This window comes from Drosophila navojoa, chromosome 2 (assembly GCF_054131105.1).
Source record: "Drosophila navojoa isolate 15081-1374.11 chromosome 2, UAZ_NAV_1.0, whole genome shotgun sequence".
NCBI classification, from domain to species: Eukaryota; Metazoa; Arthropoda; class Insecta; order Diptera; family Drosophilidae; genus Drosophila; species Drosophila navojoa.
This window is the reverse complement of record NC_142890.1, coordinates 15,468,403-15,487,239: the sequence shown is the minus strand read 5'-3', so window position 1 is coordinate 15,487,239 and position 18,837 is coordinate 15,468,403. Positions and strand designations below refer to the sequence as shown.

At 44.1% G+C, this 18,837-nt stretch overlaps 8 protein-coding genes across 9 annotated transcripts; 5 read left to right on the top strand and 3 right to left on the bottom strand.

The window, feature by feature from the left end:
* Nucleotides 1–79: 79 nt before the first annotated feature.
* On the top strand, nucleotides 80–1,799 carry LOC108657583 (uncharacterized). Its single transcript, XM_089265363.1, has one exon. The coding sequence runs from the start codon at nucleotides 453–455 to the stop codon at nucleotides 1,770–1,772; it is 1,320 nt and encodes a 439-aa protein (XP_089121489.1). The 5' UTR covers nucleotides 80–452; the 3' UTR covers nucleotides 1,773–1,799.
* Nucleotides 1,800–2,078: 279 nt separating this feature from the next.
* On the top strand, nucleotides 2,079–4,433 carry LOC108657553 (uncharacterized). The gene is made up of 4 exons (XM_018110208.3): nucleotides 2,079–2,412; nucleotides 2,480–3,435; nucleotides 3,499–3,961; nucleotides 4,019–4,433. Exons 2-4 carry the CDS (start codon nucleotides 2,506–2,508, stop codon nucleotides 4,075–4,077), a joined length of 1,452 nt encoding a protein of 483 aa, XP_017965697.1. The 5' UTR covers nucleotides 2,079–2,412; nucleotides 2,480–2,505; the 3' UTR covers nucleotides 4,078–4,433.
* Nucleotides 4,342–7,371, bottom strand: LOC108657496 (WD repeat-containing protein 3). Its single transcript, XM_018110126.3, has 2 exons — nucleotides 7,116–7,371; nucleotides 4,342–7,060 (listed from the first exon to the last, which is right to left on the bottom strand). Exons 1-2 carry the CDS (start codon nucleotides 7,271–7,273, stop codon nucleotides 4,420–4,422), a joined length of 2,799 nt encoding a protein of 932 aa, XP_017965615.1. The 5' UTR covers nucleotides 7,274–7,371; the 3' UTR covers nucleotides 4,342–4,419.
* A 52-nt stretch (nucleotides 7,372–7,423) lies between these two features.
* LOC108657667 (uncharacterized) lies at nucleotides 7,424–8,027 on the top strand. Its single transcript, XM_018110324.3, has 2 exons — nucleotides 7,424–7,582; nucleotides 7,648–8,027. Exons 1-2 carry the CDS (start codon nucleotides 7,564–7,566, stop codon nucleotides 7,932–7,934), a joined length of 306 nt encoding a protein of 101 aa, XP_017965813.1. The 5' UTR covers nucleotides 7,424–7,563; the 3' UTR covers nucleotides 7,935–8,027.
* A 505-nt stretch (nucleotides 8,028–8,532) lies between these two features.
* Nucleotides 8,533–15,553, bottom strand: eIF1A (eukaryotic translation initiation factor 1A). 2 transcript variants are annotated; one of them, XM_018110303.3, is made up of 3 exons: nucleotides 15,413–15,553; nucleotides 15,048–15,344; nucleotides 8,533–9,251 (listed from the first exon to the last, which is right to left on the bottom strand). In XM_018110303.3, exons 2-3 carry the CDS (start codon nucleotides 15,249–15,251, stop codon nucleotides 9,009–9,011), a joined length of 447 nt encoding a protein of 148 aa, XP_017965792.1. In that variant the 5' UTR covers nucleotides 15,252–15,344; nucleotides 15,413–15,553; the 3' UTR covers nucleotides 8,533–9,008. The 2 variants fall into 2 exon arrangements, with proteins under 2 accessions (XP_017965792.1, XP_089121490.1); XM_089265364.1 differs by having other exon boundaries at nucleotides 15,048–15,339; nucleotides 15,413–15,552.
* LOC108657593 (venom peptide isomerase heavy chain) lies at nucleotides 11,239–12,783 on the top strand. The gene has a single exon (XM_018110254.3). The coding sequence runs from the start codon at nucleotides 11,673–11,675 to the stop codon at nucleotides 12,651–12,653; it is 981 nt and encodes a 326-aa protein (XP_017965743.1). The 5' UTR covers nucleotides 11,239–11,672; the 3' UTR covers nucleotides 12,654–12,783.
* Nucleotides 15,554–15,565: 12 nt separating the features above from the next.
* Nucleotides 15,566–18,546, top strand: LOC108657656 (peptidyl-prolyl cis-trans isomerase NIMA-interacting 4). Its single transcript, XM_018110314.3, has 2 exons — nucleotides 15,566–15,717; nucleotides 15,774–18,546. Exons 1-2 carry the CDS (start codon nucleotides 15,642–15,644, stop codon nucleotides 16,088–16,090), a joined length of 393 nt encoding a protein of 130 aa, XP_017965803.1. The 5' UTR covers nucleotides 15,566–15,641; the 3' UTR covers nucleotides 16,091–18,546.
* Nucleotides 16,113–18,513, bottom strand: GlnRS (Glutaminyl-tRNA synthetase). Its single transcript, XM_018110139.3, has one exon. The coding sequence runs from the start codon at nucleotides 18,511–18,513 to the stop codon at nucleotides 16,153–16,155; it is 2,361 nt and encodes a 786-aa protein (XP_017965628.1). The 3' UTR covers nucleotides 16,113–16,152.
* Nucleotides 18,547–18,837: the final 291 nt, after the last annotated feature.

The following is an 18,837-nucleotide window of genomic DNA, read 5'->3' as shown; positions in this document are numbered from 1 at the left end:
ATGTGCTATTTAAAAGAACTACTATGTAAGCTATAGGGACTATACTGAAGTCAGGCAACTAAGCATATACTATATGTCAAGATACGATGAACTGAAATAAATGCAAATTATGAAAAAAAAAAAAAAACAAAATCAATCCCCGTGTATATGGTAGCAAAGTGCTGCTGACTGTGTTGCACAGTCGCAGGCAGAGGCTGGGGCTCTCCACCCCGTTGCCTAAGACCGACCATACGTGGCTCCAGTGCCACACCCTGCCCGAGGTGCTACTGCTTTCGACTAAATATGGCGGATCTAGAGAGGACAACTCGATAAAACCCGCAAGCCCTGGTGTTAGTCGCAACCGTGCCAATGGGCTGAATGGCAGCTGCGTGAATGCTGTCTTCGAACGGTGACCTCCGGATATCTGGCGACCTCCGGTTGTAATTAAATGCCTTGTCGTGATACTGGGGGCTATGTCACGGTCGACTTGCCCCACCCCCACACTCGTGGGAATCAAAATGAACTCAAGAAATCAACAACAAATCAACCAACCAACATACAATCGAACAAACCAAATCAACAACACGCACGGAATTCGCTTAAGCGGCGCAGCCCGCAAGCGATTCTTATATCTGGTCAAGAAGGGCATGGACCCGGAGGAGGCCAAGGAGCGGGCGATGCAGCCAATAAGCCAGGCACATGCCACATGGCAGACCCAGCAAACCAGAGCACAAAGGCACACCTTCAAAGGAATTAATCCACCGCATGAAATGTTAGCCATGGAACCTGTTCAATTCGACAACAGCTTCTCAGGCTACAGGCAATGTGGAGCTGACTGGACAGAACCTGCACATAATTATCAGTCGGCGGTCCAAGCCGAACAGTTCAGCGGAACAAATCCGCCGGCTGACAACAGCTACGGCGACTACGGACAATGCGGAACTGACTGGCCGGAACCTGCACAAAATTATCAAACACACCAAGTCGGCGGAATAAGTCCGAGCCAACGACCGTTAAGTGGGGAGCCTGGCTACCATCATGCTGACCATAGCTTCGCAGACTACGATCAATGTGGCAGTGGCTGGGCTGAACCATCACGAAGTCATGTTGATCAACTAACTGTGCCATTTGGAAACCAATCCCGTCGAGCATCTGTGAGAGCTAGACTCGGTGCACCTGTAAATCGCGTACGACGCGACATGCCATCTGCCTATGGCAGTAGCGGACAAACGGAGAATGGGGAAGACGTCGATATACCAAATCTTAAGGTGGCCATACTACCCGGTGACTATCCCAGCGAATTGTGGACAACTCAACAGCTGGAAGCCGTAAAGAAAAGTATTAGTGATCTCGTGCAACGCCAGGGCGAGGGCTGCATAAAGCCCAGTTTTGCGGGTTGCATTTTCCGGAACGGCTGGCTCTCTGTGAAAGGCAACGATGCGGCCAGTGTGAACTGGCTGATGGCCATGGACACCAGGCTACGACCCTGGGCGGGCGCATCCTTGAAAGTGCTGCCGGAATCTGAGGTGCCATGCAATCGAGTATTCGTTGGCCTCTTTCCGGCCTTGTATAGCACGCCAGTCAAGTACACGTTGCGCCTAATCGATGCCCATAACGAGGGTCTGGCCGTGCACGAGTGGCGCGTGCTGAATCGTGTACAAAGCGGGCCCACCATGAAACTGGCCGTGTCCATCGATGCCCACTCAGCCGAGGTGCTGAAACAAATGCACTATCAATTGAACTATGGCTTCAGTCGGGTCCACTTTCGGCCAAGAAAAAAGGCGCCCAAATAAACTCTTCACAATATCTAACACACTTAATCATTGCATTTTCTTGCATTTTGCCATGGGACCTAACTTGTCTACCCAGCTCATTTCTAACTAAAACTAACAGTTCATTCGAAAACCACATCCATTTATGCATGATATCATTCAGTCTTTGCACGGAAGCACTGACTGACTGATTGTTCGGTTTCAATACGTTTACGACTCCCAATGAGTTTTAGCTCTTGGCAAAGTAGCCCGCAACACTCGTGAAACTCGTGAACAAATCAGTTTACTCAGAATTGAGTTTGAGTGCGCAACAACTTGGGGCTCGTAATGTTAGGTAGGCTGTGTTCTCCAACCGTAGCAGTCCAGGATTTGTTGAACCTGCTTTAGCATTACTAACTGTAATACCTTCGTCGTTGAATGTCAAAGCAAAATTTTTATTTCGTTTTTCGGATGTGTTAATAATACAGTGATTATTCTGTGCTCGGAGCAAACAAAATTATTTCCTTTAACAACTGTCAATTCTCGTATATACATATATATATAAATATATATATATTCTATCTGTATATATATATTTATATATATCATATAGATTTTGTATATTTGTAAGTAGCGTGAATTGTGCGCGTTGTTGATATACATATTTGATAATTACGATCAGGTAAGTACCCTTCCGAATCCCCGCAGGTAAGCTATTAACTTTAACCTATCCCGGATCGCGGGCTTAGAGTAGTCTAGGGAGGGACGGAGCAACATGGGTGATGCGTGCCAGCCACCCGTTGACTATCCATCATGTCCGCCCGGGGCCTCGTGTCCGCCATGTGATTGCGGCGATTACTCCGGCTGCTGCTACCAGCAGCCACCGCGCACCCTTCCTATAGTCCCACAGTCACATTTTATGCGCTCCAGTGCTAAAATGGACACGGATACCATCTATCGCCGCTCGTACTATGGCAACTGTGGGACTACGCGCGCCGCTCCGGTGCGTCCATGCAACCACATAAGCGCCAACACGGCGCCAATGGAGAAGTGCACCGTGCAGAAGCTGTCGTATCTGCCGCCGTGCCCGGCTGGACGCACCATGCCCATTCTTCCGATGGCAAGCGGCTTGCGCTTTGAAGGGCCCATCTATGCCATGACATCGCAGAAGCATGACTACGTGCCCAAGTGCGCGGCGAAGCAAGAGCCGTGCCTGCCACGCGGGGCCATCTGTTCCTCGACGGCCCCCATGGAGCGCTGCACCATACAAAAGTTGAGCTACATGCCGGTGGATGTCTGCCAGAATCCGCCGCCCAAGGCTATGCCGCAGAGTTCGCACTACACCAAGCCCGCCGGGCCCATGGAGCGCTGCACCATACAGAAGCTGTCGTATATGCCGGTCTGCCTGCCGCCTAAGGAGCCGACGCCCTGGGCGGATAAGGTGCGCTGTGTGCCGCCCAACTATCAGAACATTTGCACCACTTACAACCTGAGCTACATGCCCAACTGCAATGCCCCACGTACTGCTCCCATGATGCCCATGAATACTCTGCGTTTCCTTGGCAACGATGCGGGTGCCGCCAGCACCGTCTACAAGCTAAGCTACAGGCCAGTGGATGCGTCTCGCAGCAAGCCGATGCCCATTTTGCCGAGAGACACCTTCCGTCGCGCCACGGGCCCGCTGGAGCGATGCACCGTACAAAAGGTGAGATTTACACAATGTGTGGATTATACTAATATATTGCTCACCATGCCTTCTCTCCTACAGCTCTCGTATCAGCCCAATTGTACTGAGCGCACACCGGCCATTCGTCCCATGGAGAATGGCCTGCGCTTTGATGGACCTCTATACGCGATGACAACACAGAAGCACGACTTTGTGCCCAAGCCGCATGTACGTCGTGCACCCATAGTGCCACTCACGGCCTTCTGTCGCCCCAGCGGTGCCATGGAGCGTTGCACAGTCAACAAGCTATCATATATGCCAGTGGATGTCACCTGTTATCCGCGGCCCCAGGCTGTTAAGCCGCGCCAGGGCTTCTGTCGCAATGATGGTCCCGTGGAGAACTGCACCACATACAAGCTAAGCTACTTGCCCAACTGTGTGCAGCCCAAGGAGCCGATGCCCTGGGCCAGATATACATCCTATTGCCGGCCCAGTGGCCCCATCGAGAAGTGCACCATACAGAAGCTCAGCTATGGTCCACCTGGTGCCTTTCAGCGTTGTGGTGGTAAGTGATACTACAAGGGCATTAATAGATATATGAATAACTGTTACCATCCTCCAGGTCCATGTGGTACCAGCTGCGCCGACACTGGCTGCTATCCAAAGGCCGGCATTTGTTGAATCGGAAATACGTTTTGCTTGCTCGTGTCGACATGTCCCGTCGCCCGTCCCCCATCCCCTGTCCCGATTGTTTCATGTTACATGTTTCAAAATCTTCAAGTCCAACTGTTTGAGAAGAGTTTATTAGCTCGCGATGACCAAATGAGGACGCTCTTTTTTTAAAGCAGTTTTACCACTGTGGCAATGTGCCAAACAATCACCACACTCACCCACCGCGTTTCTTGTGCTGCATATAAATTTTCAGGCTAAAATTGCAAGTGCTCCTCGGTGATTCAATAAACTGTACATTTATTGATTCGGTCTTGATAAAAAAAAATTTCTAAGTCCTATATTAAAATGTGTTCACACCATTTGAATCTGCAGACGCCGCTTGGAGGCGGCTCGACGTTTCTTTTCTTGCTTCCGCCGCGCCAGCGTCGCGTCCCGGAACAGCTGCACATCCTCGCGCTGCTCAACCTCCCTCTGCAGCAGGGAGAGGGCGTGTAGATTGTAGCCCATGATGTCGCGGAGTTGTTGGACATCGCGCTTGAGCAGCTCGAGTAGCTTGAGAAGCAGCGGCTTCATCGACTTGGCTGCCGTAATGGGTTTCATGTGAACCTTGAAGAGGAATACGGTTACGCGACAGAGAAGCTCCACTTCATCGGGTCTCTGTTTAATTAGGGCAGGCAAGCGTTCCAGCAGCTCACACACCATGGAGAAGGGCAGCAATAGAAGCGCTTCCTCCATGTCCGAAGTACGTATTCGCATCAAGGTTGTGACAAGGAAATCTATTGGATTTTTCACTTGCAATGCGATCATCAGGGGATGTAGCTCTGGTTTCTCGTCGTGCTCCAGCTCGTATTGTTTTGATATTTCCAGGCACTCCATGATGGACTCGGCAGCCTGCTCGGAGCCAACTGTTTTCCGAGAGGGCAGCTTTAGGCCTGGCAGCAATGGAACGCTATTATCCTCGCCGGTGGCCAGTTTCTCGTTTTCCATCTGCTCACGCTCCTCCTCCTGCACATCCTTTAGCACGATTGTCTCCTCTGTGCGCTCATACATTCGCAGAGTCCGATCTGAGCCGCAGGTTACCAAATAGCGGCCATTGGGCGACACGGACAAACAGTGCGCCTCGCCAATGTGGCCAGGCAGGGTCTGTATCTTCTCAAAGGAATCGCCATCCCACTGCTTGACTTTGCCATCCTTGCCGCAGCTGAAGAACATGTGCGTCTTGGGTATAAATTGTAGCGACATCACAGAATCGTCATGTGCAAAGATCGAGCGATGGCAATCGCCGAAATTGAGTCCCCAGATCTTTATGTTACGGTCGGCGGAACCAGTGGCTATAATCTGGGAGTCATACGAGATGTCCATGCAGAGCACTGGCAATTTGTGTCCGTATAGCGACAAGTAGAACTTAAACGTGTCCAGAAAGAAGATCTTTACTGTGGCGTCTAGCAGGCCAACGGCAAGGTACTTCATGTCCGGGCTAACGACCACGCAGAGCACCGTTTCCTCCAGCTTGAGCGTATTTTTGTGCAGCAGCGAAAGCACCTTGGTTTGAGTGTGGCTCTCGCCCTCGGAATCGATCAGCTCAAATGTCCAGATCTTCAGTGTCGTATCACTGCTGCCCGTGACACAGCCCTTCTGATCCGGCAGCAAAGCTATGCTCCAGAGTTCGCTGTCATGGGCGGGTATCTCTTCGACAATGTCCGCTGCACCCACGTCTGCAATCAGCAGTTTTCCGCTCTTCATGCCCAGCAGCACATACCGATCGCCGGGCACAAAGCGAGAGCAGAGTATGTAATCTGTGGGCATAGTTCGTAGGCATTGCATAGCGTCGCGATCCCAAAATTTAAAAGAATCCCCGGCGCCAGAGCCAATCGCAAGCGAATCGTTGCTAAAGCACACGGAACGTACCTCCGACTGATGACCGAGCCGTGTTAGCGACCGCAACAGCTTGACGCTGGTGTCCGTGGGCTCACTTGACTTAGCCTTTGGCTTCCGGGACTTGAGCGAAGCCTCCAGGGAGTACAGACTCATACTGTTATTGGACAGGCTGACCAACACGCGTACCTCTTGGTTCTGGCCAAGTAGCACATCAATAGATTTGATTTTCTGTTTCGTTTTGATGCTTTCCAGGCGTTTAATTTCATCGCTGAGTGAAAGCTCTTTGGAAATATGCTCCTCATCCTCTTGCTCTCCGCCCTCCTGCATCTTTTTGCGCGCCTTTTTTAGTCGCTTTGCCAGTCGTTGCTTGGCTTCCTCTGCATTGCAAATGTAAAAGTTTTCAATAAGATCATTCGTGCCGTGACAGCTTAGCACACGCTCGTTGGGATCGACCACTAAATTTACGGTGCGTCCTTTGCCCGCACGCTGTATTGTGCCGCAGTTACTGACGGACAGCGGGCTTATTGTGTCCTCGTCATCTATGGCTAGGCCCTCGACAGCTTTCTCCAGTGATTGCGCTGCATTGTCTTCCCGCTTGCGAAGTCGATAGACATTCATACCGCTCTCACCAGCGCCAGCAACCATTAGGTCGTTTATCAAGGCCAAACCCCATATTTCGGTGCGATTGTCAACAATAGTTTTGAAGCAGAACTGTGTCTCCAAGTTCCAAAACTTGATTTGTGTATCCTTTGAACAGCTAACCACAATGTCCTGCTCGACTAATCGTTGCAAAAAGTGCGCATCCGTAACAGCTGCATTGTGGCCGCTCAGACGTTGACGTCCCGCCTGCTCCACCACATCTACAACGACGAGCTCTGTGTCCAATCCGCCGCTCACTAACCGCATGCCATGCGCATCGTAGCGCAACACACTGACGGCATTTTTGTGTAATGCCAGGGAGCAAATCGCATCGTAATAAGTGCGTGAGCTTAGATCAAAGATCTGAACTACGCCGTCCGCATAGCCCACGGCAATGTGTAGATGATCAGGTGAGACGCGCAAGGCGGTGACTTCTTGCTTTTCACGCCGTAGCGTGAGCTTACGATCGCCCATCCTAAATTATATTTGAGATTTTAAATGAATACTGTATATTAATAAATTACACTTACCGTAAATCCCAAATGATAACATTCTCAGCCGCCGGAGCTGCAGCAAAGCGGCCCTCGCTCTTCTCAAGTACGGCGAAATTTACATTGGCGCGACCAGAAACGATGATATTAAAACTGTCTATGGCGCGATATGCCAAATATTGTTTAGTTAGACCCATTTTATCATTAAATTTGATTGAAGAAAACAACAGGTCCACAGCGCGCGTACTACTGCACGTGTTTGTAATGTTATTGTGGATTTTTCCTAAATTTGACCAAAAAATACTAACGATAGCCGATAGGTATCGTGTAAGCAGCATTTTACAGCACTGAATTATCGAATCGATACATGGCCGTTATGCACATGCGCCTGTTTCTATATTTCTAATACACCCTGCTCTGCCATTTCATTTATAATACCTTTATAATAATATTTCAAGCATCGCACCTACTCATTATAGCTCTAACTATGGCCACACAAGGAGCTGGTAATAATTTTAGACCCCAAGTATATACAAGAAAACTGTAAAGCTAACGCTGTTATTGTTTATAGGTACTTCGGATTTGGACACAGAATCCGTGGAAGTTTTACGTGAACGCCTAAGCACCATGAAGCGCCTAATGGCCGAGCGTACAGCTCAGCAGCAGAACAATCCAGCATCAACTGAAGAAATCTTTTCAACCAAACGCCATCGCTCCGCTGGAATTATCGATGGCAATTTCCTGAGCATCGCCTTTGGCGGCGCCCTCCTTGTGATTGTCACGGTTTCAGTCTATGCATTCTACAATCTATATCATGCCATACTCAAGAAGTTTCCCTCTCATCATGAGGAGTTGTAAGCAAGGCTGCATATGCAATTTTTATACATAGTAGTATGAAATTTTGTGCATTTAAATAAATACGTTGCTGCGGTTTTCAATTAAGACAGTAAATGAATTTTTTTCGTTTGCTGTTTTGCATTCGATTAAATTAACTATTTATTGAATTTGTTGCCTTCTTAATTACAGTAATCAATATTTCTCATATGGTCTTCATTTAGATAATAGATAATTGGATGATCAAGAGCCACAAACCGAAATACAAAAAAAAAAAAAAAACAGAATGCATTGACAGCAAAAGGAAAACAAAGGACTTTTTAGGTATCGCCGATACTCCCTATAACTTTAATAAAAAAACAATAATTGTAAACAATAAGACGAAGGAACTGAAATGAACAAGTTTTTATGCGGAAAAGTGGAAAACTCTCTGGTTTCTAGTTTACCTTACTCTCTAGCTATGCAATTTTAACGTTTTTCTACATATTTTCTTTGCTGTGTTGCTTACAATCTGTAGTTAAACATCTATATATATTAATGTATATATAAATGTAGCTGCTTTTTGTTTGTTTTACTTTTATTTGTTTTAAATAAGTAACTAATATCGTTTGTTTTCGATTGATTTTTGTTTTTTTAATTGAAATAATAATAAGTTGTTTGTATTTCGCATTGTTGCATTATTTGTTTTTGTTTTTCATTTGCTTTAAAAAAGTTCTACTATTTGTTTAACATCATTTCGTATTGAACATTGCGTATGAAAACGTTAGATTTGAGTTTGGCATCCAAATTTGAAAAAAGAACTTCGAAATTTATAAAAAGGAACGCTTCATTTTTTTAAGGTTATTGCTGTCTGAATGGATTGGTTTGCCTCCTGCATATATCGATTGCCAGTTGTAACTGATCTGCTTGCTGTGTGCATATGGTGGATGCGTGTGTGTGTGTGCCTTTGTGAATGTGTGTGTGCGGGGTTGTTGACTGCTGTGGGTGGACGCTGGTGCCAGAGGAGACTGTCGGCTTTTTACAAATTTGTTTATTTCCCTATTCTTGAACAGACTCTACAGCTTCGTCTTCAGCTGCTGCTGCTTGATTCTTTTTGGATCAGATGTTGTCTACGGAATCAGCATCGTCCTCCGAACTAATCTCATCACCGAACTCAATATCTTCATCGAAGCCATCTTCGACGAATGTGACTGTTTCGTTGATGCGAACCGATTCCGGAAACTCGCCGTAAGTCTTCAGATTTCGGGCTTCATCTGGTGTATACTTCAAAATGACATCAGCCTTTGAGTCTTGATAGTCACGCAAGCCGACCAATATTATATCGCCCTGATTGATCCAAACCTGTAATATGTAAGAAAAGTAGACATAAGTAATTTATATAATTAAATTTTTTGTAATATCATTTATTGCTCCAATAACTTCATAAAGTCTTTGCTGACTCAGCGAAAAAGTAAAGCAAAGCAAGTCAATTTTGCAACTTGTAATAGATAACAGATCTGTAAATAAACTTGAACTGGAGTTCTTTTGGCTATTTCGCAATCGAGCGAAATATTTCAGACAACGATATGAGAAAGACTCGTTTACTTGAATAAATATAAAATTTGCATTAATGTTGTCTTTCTATAAAGATAATCTTGGTATTTTTGGGAATTGGTTTATTTCCATTTCGAAGGAACTCCAAAGATTTCTCTTTATATATGCTAGTATCTGCTTTTGAACTTATTACAATTCGCTCCAGTTATATCTTAGCTTTTTGAACGTCTTTTAATGTATGTATGTAAATAATAAACACTTTGAAGAAAAGAGACACCGCCTCTTTTTTTGCGTATGGCAGTTCTAAGAAGTCATTGACGTCAACGGAACAGTGTAATCTTCCGAAATATTTGAGTATCTTAGTGATAAGTAGAATATACATATACATGATGTTAAGCAATTATCCATTTAGCTTGGGGAATATTAGTCAACCCAATTTGATAACTGACCTGCAGACATTTGCACCTGAAACGTGAATGCCATTCATAAATTCACTTCCTCAGGCACTTCCTGTCATAGTATTTTTACTACTCACAAAAATAAGCGTACAATGCTCCTAAATGCAATAAATACCAAATTAATGCATAAATATGACACATATGTTCATGAATCGAGTCATTGATAAGAGATATTGATGGAATGAAATATGATTTGATAGCGAATTCGGCTTAAATGTCCATTAAGAGAAACCAATGCTTCGTCAATTACGTTATCGTTTAAAATAAACATAGGGCCGATTGAACTTTGGAGCCTTAATCATAAGCAAGGCGGGAATCTGGACATGTAAGCGCAGGCGTGTGGCATTGGCTTCACCCCAAATCTAAGATATATGTTTCCGCACAATTTCGTACAGCGATACATCATGCGATAAAAGACACAGTGCACCTCCAGCAGGTAGATAGATAAAAGAAGCGTGACTAAAGCACTACAAAATTGGCATATTACCCAAGGGCGCAAGCTTGTTAAGTGAGCCAAAGATAAGCGACCGATCGAAATACCAGAGGCATGCGTTTGGGAATCACCCGACGACATGGACATGTACGACGACATCCACGGCGACGACGACACCGACTAGTAACGATCCATGAGCTAATTACTGATTACGTTGCCCATCGTACTGGTCATGTGCAGGCAGGGGGCAGCTATGCCCACATCAGATGGGCCCACATCGTCATCATATCGGCATTCGAGGCAGCAGGTGCCATTCTTGCGATATGAACAATGCACTATAAATATTATCGGAGAGTGCTACGTATCTATATGGCCGTAGTCTATTTCTTCGTAAGATTATTGAACTTGAGGGTTCGTAGGACTCATCACTGAAAAAAGTCGGTGAGCAAGAATTAAATATTTGTGCTGCTACAAAATATAATCAAGTACAAGTATAATATTATTATGTATTTTGTTCTTTCCTCGTGTTCTTTACGAACCTTAAAAGGAGCTTTTTTCAGAATGAATCATATTGCGGCATACGAAAAATCGTTTATCAAACGGAATCACATTGCGGCATTTCTATATTACCGAAATGCAGTTACATTATATATTTGCCAAAACTTCAAGGCAGAGACTGTGTGGTCTTTAATATAGGATCTCTGAATATGCCACTAAATTTTCAGTTTTGACTTAAATACCGCTGTGCATGCTAATTACATCTACTAAACAGTCTAAGGGCAATTCATGAACCACACGCAAATATCTTATCATTTCTGATAACGACGACATAGACAATACCTAATAAGCCACTCTCTTCTGCGAAACAGCTAATAACATTAGTCTCTCTGGCATTACTCTCTCTCTCTATCTGTCCTCTCTCGCTCTCTTTTGCTGTTAGATAAGCGATTGGCTATAAGTATGGCGAAATTATACGAGGCAACAGTAAACTAAAGACAATCATCGATCAGCGAACAAGCAGAAGCAAACGGCAGAACACGGCCGCTGAAAAGTGAATTCCATGAAATACTTAAAGGAAATACAAGTGAAGTGTTATCGGCACGCCAAAGCAAGGGCGAAAAGCTAAAATTGAATAAACTTATTAAACAACTGCAACACACCAAATACAGTGAAAACCTACAAACTACCAACAACAGCAAGATCAAGAATAATTCACCACACTTAACTCATTAGACACGCTAAGGAAAATCACCATTTCGCGTTTAAAATCGCGTCAAAATTTCGTTCAGTACAAGCTTAAATCCGTGCGGGGCGTGCAACCAGAGCGAGGACATCATCATGCTGTTATCCTACAGATACATCTACACATTTCTAATGACCACCATAGCCAGCATAATGGTTGTGCTCAGTTCAGCCCCGCACATGCAGCTGCCGGCACGCAAATGCAGCGGACCCGGACACACAATGGCATTGAATCTGGCAACGTACGGCCTGTTGGAGAATCGTATCACCACACTGGACGCGCCGATGCAGACGCACTGGACCAAAAAGTTTCTGGCTAAGCGCGAAGCGAGTCCGCACTCAGCGCCCTACGTGGTCAGCATTCAGATGATGACACCAGACCAGGGCCTGGTGCACTATTGCGCCGGCACCATCATCAACGAACATTGGATACTGACGGCGGCCCATTGTCTCAGCTCGCCACAGGCCGTGGCCAATTCGGTGATCGTGGCAGGCAGTCATGACATTCACAATCGTCGCGGCGAGGCGGGCCAGGTGCAGCAGCGAAACATCGACTACTATGTGCGACATGAGCTATATCTGGGTGGTGTGAATCCCTACGATATTGCGCTCATCTACACCAAAAAGCCATTCGTCTTTGATGAATACGTCCAAGCTGCAACGCTGCCAGAGCAGGACGCCAGGCCTGAAGGCTACGGCACACTGTACGGCTGGGGCAACGTTTCAATGACCGCCGTGCCCGACTATCCGCATAAGCTGCAGGTGGCCAACATGCCCATACTGGATATGCAGCTATGTGAGGACATCCTTGCACGTTCCGGCCTACAGCTGCACGAGACAAATCTTTGCACCGGTCCACTGAGCGGTGGCGTTAGCATCTGCACCGCCGACTCTGGCGGTCCACTCATGCAGGAATGCTGTGAGCCGCATTTGGAGCAGAGCAACGTTATCATTGGCATTGTCTCCTGGGGTCGACTGCCCTGCGGCCAGAAGAACGCGCCCTCCGTCTTTGTGCGCGTCTCTGCGTTCACAGATTGGATCAATCAGATTATCAGCTCAGCCACTCTTTTAATGTAAATATGTTACTCAACACTTGGATCGCAGCTCGAATGTTAAAAAAAAAAGAAATCTATAAAAAGTACCTCAAATAGTAAAAAAAAAAAAAAACTTAGCAGTTAATCTCAGTAGCAAAATAAGTTTTAAGAAATTGTTATATACTGCCCGTAATCTAAGCCATATAAAGTTAAGTCGCAAAATGTTCCTAATAAAATGCAAAAAAAAGTATTTTATATAATCAAATTGAGCAAACATTTTTTATTTGAAAGAAAAAAAGAGAAAAATGCGTCAGTTGTGAAATTGACTGGAATTTTATGTTTCCAGGTGCCTGGTAGATAAGTTTATATACCCAGCGCTATGGAGCACTTTGACTAGAGGGCGGGGTCTGGCGTCTCAAAGCTTTGCATTAGTCATGCGAAATTCAGTAGATTAGTAATGACAAAATGCTGGCCCTGCTTCTGGTAATCAGTTAAGTGCGACGAACTTACATATCGTTGACATGTTTTACGCAGATAAATCTAAAGATTAGTATCACTCCTAGTGATCGTCTGCTGACTTAATGTGTGATAGCTTGATTGCGTTGTGTTATACTGTTGCCCTGTAAAAAAGTTCGGGTAAATGTATTCCTCTGACATTTGATGAAAAAGCATTGGAGGTTCTTGCTTAAAATCATTTGATTCACTTCTATCTTTTAATATGAGTAATAAAAATCAATTCTGACGACTATGAACGGAAAAAGCGTAAAATGATTTTATTAATAAATAATGTTTTATGGAACTGACCGATAAGAAATAATCTAGTTCTACAGCATAACTATAGTATTTGTGTTTTTAGTTTTGGTTTTTGGACTTTATAGCTGACATGACTTCGTTGACTGATGTTTCAACCGTTTGTTGAGTAGCACATTTTCAATTCAATCTATCTTGATTTATTGTGCGATACGTAATTTCATCATATCGTTTCTACAATTTCCATTTTGACATTACAATCAGGTTAAACCTAAAGCCGAAATATACACATCAACTGTGAGGTGAACCAGGGACGATTCCTAACCTTATATGGTTTTCTCTATTCAGTAGCACTCACTGTCACAATTCCTTTAACATAGCAGCAATCTCAGCAGAGAACTTGCGATTAGATTGCCTCACACAGCTTAGCAAATAATTAGTTGCTACTTAATTTAAGTTTTCTAGTCGAATGGCGCCTGGCGCCATTATTTAAATTGACTTAACTGGTAAGTCATTATGAGGCAACAAAAAGAAACCCTTGATAAGGCATAACCTATTTATAATCCTTTTACATATATGATTTATAACCATATTGCGGCGTATTGCTTTTATTTATTGATTATCTTATCTTCTTTCGATTCTTTTTGATTATAATGAAAATAATCGATTTAGATTTCCGTATCCATTTCGTATATAACAACTGCACATAATAGAATATTGTAAAATTTTTATCAATTTCTGTCTCTTCAATTTAAATGCGTTTTACTTAAACATGTGCTGGGCAAGGTTCATTGCGTATCTGCATAATATACAGGCATCTATATATATTACTATCTTTTAATTATCTTCAACATGGTATGTTGTAGTCTCCAATAGTTGTTTGTGTAAATTTGTTTCCCCCTGATAAGAATCATTTTCTATTAATGACGTAGTCTAAATAACTACGTAGGAGCAATTATTTATTTATGGGTCCTCTTTATTGGCCGTACGGGTAAGAACCCAAAATTCTCGGGAAATCAATACCAATGAATTGAATTTAAAATGCTGATTAACCTACAGTTAATATACGTAAACAGAATCATTTCAAATTTGTATAGATTGGATATATATCGAAATAATATATTTTTGTAAAAAATCGTAAGTGCATGAATAATCTCTAAAAATTCAATTCAATCTTACTCGAAAAAAAAAAACTGTATTAATAAAGTAATAAATTGCAATAAACATGTACAGCAGTTTTTCTTAATATCAGTATTTAGCATTAATTAAATAAAAGATATTTTAAGAAATGCAATGACACTAGATTTTTGAAATGGACAAGTGCTTACATACACACGTGCATATGTATATATCTGTAAGTTCAATGAGTTTTGGCTTTGTTCGCATTTTCTGAAGGCCGTTTGTCAGATCGGCAAAACTCAACAAAATATTTATAGATTTTCAAACAATTGACCAGCAGAGATTCCGAAATTAATAAATCATAAATGGGGAAATTGTTAACAAGTGAGATTAACGTAAAATGTCATTACAGTTATGTTGGCCTGCGTCGCACATACATATTGTCATATTCACGCATACAAAATATTCACATATACATATGAATACATTTGCAAACAGTGCACGCAGCACACGTTCATGCATCAAAAGCAGCACGCATACATTCAAACACCCACACACACACACTTACCTTCTTACGAAGTTTCCCCCGAATATGACACAGACGTTTGACGCCATCAAAGCACATTGCCTCCAAGCGACCATTGCCCAGCATTTTGGTCACCTGCGCGTATTCCTGTTGATCCTCTTTAAAGATCAGTTCACGTTTTTCGAACTCGTTTTCGTTCTTTCCACGACGACGATTTTTGCCACCTTTTCCTTTATTCTTGGGCATTTTGCAGCGTTGCTGGTTTAACTAGTGTATCTTGTCTGAGGTGTTGCGCTACGCTCTCGACGTGCTTATTTAATTGATTTATCACAAACTGCACTAAAAATCAAAAGTTATTAGATCATGTTATATTCAATTTTCACTTCAAATTATTTGACAAAACTTACAATTTTGCCAAAGAAATGTGACAAATTTTGCCTCGCTAAAGTGAAAAGGAGTGAGACAAATTAGAGATGTTGATATTATAGCTATTTATCGATAGTTCTTTCGATATATTTGAGTATTGAGTGACCCTATCACAGAAATGATATTCAACCATCTGACAAGTGGCAACACATGTGCCTGACAACACGGTGGCAAGTATAAAATCAGTTGTGAGTAGGTGATAAATCTAAAATGCCACCTAAAAAGGATACGAAAGGTGGAAAGGATAACGCAAAAGGTGGCAAGAAACCAGCTGCAGAGGAAAAAGGTAGAAATGTGATGTGGTAGTAACGGTCGATCCATATTCAGTTCAATGATTTTCAGGTGCCGGCAAAGAAAAGAAAGGCGGCAATGCGGTGAAGGTGCGACACATTCTCTGTGAGAAGCAGGGCAAGATTATGGAGGCAATGGAAAAGTTAAAAGCCGGTCAGAAATTTCCTGAAGTGGCAGCAGCCTACAGTGAAGACAAAGCACGTCAGGGTGGCGACTTAGGCTGGCAAATACGCGGAGCAATGGTTGGCCCCTTCCAGGACGCAGCTTTCGCTCTGCCCATATCCACGGTCAATAACCCCGTTTACACAGATCCGCCGATAAAGACGAAATTCGGCTATCACATAATCATGGTCGAGGGAAAGAAATAAATGGTGATTTTACAAATATTTATTGTGAACATATTTTTTTTTATAAAAACGCAAATTCAAGTTTACTTCTTGCCTGAATCCTCTTTGAGTCCTACAGTGCGATTGAACACAATACGACTGCCAGATGTGTCGGGATCCACTGAGAAAAAGCCAATGCGCTCAAATTGGAACTTATCATACACTTTTACATCGCTAAGCGACTTATCAGAGTACGCGTTCAGGACGGACATGGAGTTATCGTTAATATCGCTGAGAAATCCGCCAGGCACTTCGTTGGTATCCTCGGGATTTTTGTGCTTGAACAGCTGCTCATATAAGCGCACCTCCAGTTCTATCGGCTGTGAAACCCATTGTACAAAAGCCTTCGGCTTCTCGGCCTGTTCGGCAGATTCGCTTTTGCAAACGAGCTCCATAATTTCGCCCGTGGCAGGATCACGGATAACTTCTTGTATGCTCAAAACCAATCCTGCATGGCGTAAGCCAACAGATTGCTGGGGTGACAAGCGTCGATAGCCCTTTTCTGGCTCCAATTTGAAATCGCTGCGCTCAATGTAGATAACACGATCCAGGGTAATCTTGTGCGAGCCGAGTGTTGGGTTCTGTGGGAAGTTAGGAACTTCTAATTCCACTGGCCCTGCGTGGGGGTAGTTGCTGATGGTTACTTTCAGTGGTTGTAATACGATCAGTCGTCGTGGCGCGGTCAAGTTAAGTACATCCCTGACGGCGGCTTCAAGCATAGAGGGATCTACAGATATTTGTGCACCAGTCACGCCCATTTGGGCGCAGAAATTATTTATGGCCTCCGCGGGGTAGCCGCGTCGCCGCAGAGCCGTCAATGTAAATAGGCGTGGATCATCCCAATCATTCACAATACCTTCGGTAATAAGTTTGGCGATTTTTCTCTTAGATACGAGAGCATAGTTCATGTTCAGACGTCCATATTCCCACTGGACGGGGCAGTAGATGTTGAGAGCATTGCAGAGCCAATAGTAAGAGGATCGACGCGACTGAAACTCCTTGGTGCAGAGGGAATGGGTGATATCCTCGATTGAATCGCACAGGCAGTGCGTGTAATCGTAGGTCGGATAAATGCACCAGTTAGAGCCAGTGCGATGATGCGGGATAAACTTGATTCGATACGCAACGGGATCCTGTTTACCTTCCTCAAGCGTGATCTTGAGGCGCAGTGTGGCTGCACCCTCATCAATCTTGCCACGCTTCATGTCCTCAAACAGTTGCAGCGATTCTTCAATAGGTCGCTCACGCCAGGGACTTGGAGGTGGATTGAAACCTTTTAGCTCCTCCGCTTTCTGGTGACACACATAGGCCAAGTTCTTGTTTATCAGTACCACTGCCCATTCATATAGCTGCTGAAAATTGTCCGAAGAGTATGTTATCTTGTATGGCGTGTAGCCGAGCCACTCAACCATCTCGCGAATCCCAACAAAAAACTTCTCCTCCTCCTTCTCGGGGTTGGTGTCGTCGTATCGCAGATAGCAGACGCCGTTATGGGCAGCTGCATAGCCAAAATTGATGTTAATGGCCTTGGCATGACCAATGTGCAGAATGCCATTTGGTTCAGGTGGGAAGCGTGTTTGAACCCTACCACCTGTGCGCTTCAAATGATCGCGCAGTAGCTGCTCCGTATGCTCGGTGACCACATAACCATCGGTTTTAAAGTTCTCGCCCGGTGCATGGAAATGCACCTTAGTCTTCATTAGCTCTGCAATGGTATTGGCACCATCGTTGTTATCTGGTACAGATGCTGACGATGCGGATGCCTTGATATCGGCCTTAGCGTTGGTTGTGGTTTGATTTGCCTTAACTTTAGGTTGCTTTTCGTTCTGCTTGGGCAATGGGATTAGATCAGCCTCAGTTTTTGGGCCAAGTAAATCGAATATCTCAACATCGATGGCTGCTTTCAAGGATTTTGCATCTGCCCATTTTAATTCATTGCGGACTTCCTGCATAATCTTAAATGAGTTAAAGTGATAGCGCTGTTCCAGTAATATTTCCTTGTAGGTGCCCTTAACTTTCTTCTGTACAACACGTTCGATCTCCTCAGGCGAAACTACGACGCCAACACCGCATTCTCGATCAAGTTCGGCCACATCGACATTTGCGTTTTTCTTCTGTCCGCATTTTAGCAAGTATTCCAGTGCAGCGTCAACACGTTGCGTGTTGTCCAGCTTGCGCTCCGTAATGTACCGCACCAAGAGTGGCAAATGTGCCGCTATTTGCGGCTTCAGTTTGGTTGCCATGTGGTAGAGCAACATGCCAACACCATCGCTCAGCGGTTTTTTTGTTTCCGCAAGGGCTAGTTGCAAATTTCGTGTCACATTGGCGTTCTTAAGCGTCTCCTTAGCTTTCTGTTCGCTCATACCGAGCTCCTGAAACTTGATAATCAAATCCTCTCCGGCCATATCTCCTCAAGGTTTTCGACACATATGATGAAATGAATTTACAAATAGTGATGGCAAATGAATTAGAGATGAGGGATAGAAAATACATATTTATTCGTACTGTTCGTACAAGAGAAAAGTATCGATAGTACTTAAATCATTTGTGGACTACTTCAAACTGTTGCATTTGCAAAAGATACATATATACATGTATGTATGTATGTATGTATTTTATTTAACTATATTGACAGTAACTATTACGTGAAAGAAAGAAAGTAAGGCTTTATCTCTTTAAATTAAAAACTATTACGAGACTGCATTAGACATAAAGCTATATAATTTTTT

Bases quoted from the DNA above. Each gene is read 5' to 3' on its own strand.
- eIF1A (XM_018110303.3), bottom strand. From the start codon at position 15,251: ATGCCCAAGAATAAAGGAAAAGGTGGCAAAAATCGTCGTCGTGGAAAG. The intron at 9,252-15,047 runs GTAAGTGTGTGT...TACATATTACAG, and splicing joins GGGGGAAACTTCGTAAGAAG to GTTTGGATCAATCAGGGCGA.
- LOC108657496 (XM_018110126.3), bottom strand. From the start codon at position 7,273: ATGGGTCTAACTAAACAATATTTGGCATATCGCGCCATAGACAGTTTT. The intron at 7,061-7,115 runs GTAAGTGTAATT...AATATAATTTAG, and splicing joins GTTATCATTTGGGATTTACG to GATGGGCGATCGTAAGCTCA.
- GlnRS (XM_018110139.3), bottom strand. From the start codon at position 18,513: ATGGCCGGAGAGGATTTGATTATCAAGTTTCAGGAGCTCGGTATGAGC.
- LOC108657656 (XM_018110314.3), top strand. From the start codon at position 15,642: ATGCCACCTAAAAAGGATACGAAAGGTGGAAAGGATAACGCAAAAGGT. The intron at 15,718-15,773 runs GTAGAAATGTGA...AATGATTTTCAG, and splicing joins ACCAGCTGCAGAGGAAAAAG to GTGCCGGCAAAGAAAAGAAA.
- LOC108657583 (XM_089265363.1), top strand. From the start codon at position 453: ATGTCACGGTCGACTTGCCCCACCCCCACACTCGTGGGAATCAAAATG.
- LOC108657553 (XM_018110208.3), top strand. From the start codon at position 2,506: ATGGGTGATGCGTGCCAGCCACCCGTTGACTATCCATCATGTCCGCCC. The intron at 3,436-3,498 runs GTGAGATTTACA...TCTCTCCTACAG, and splicing joins AGCGATGCACCGTACAAAAG to CTCTCGTATCAGCCCAATTG. The intron at 3,962-4,018 runs GTAAGTGATACT...ACCATCCTCCAG, and splicing joins TGCCTTTCAGCGTTGTGGTG to GTCCATGTGGTACCAGCTGC.
- LOC108657593 (XM_018110254.3), top strand. From the start codon at position 11,673: ATGCTGTTATCCTACAGATACATCTACACATTTCTAATGACCACCATA.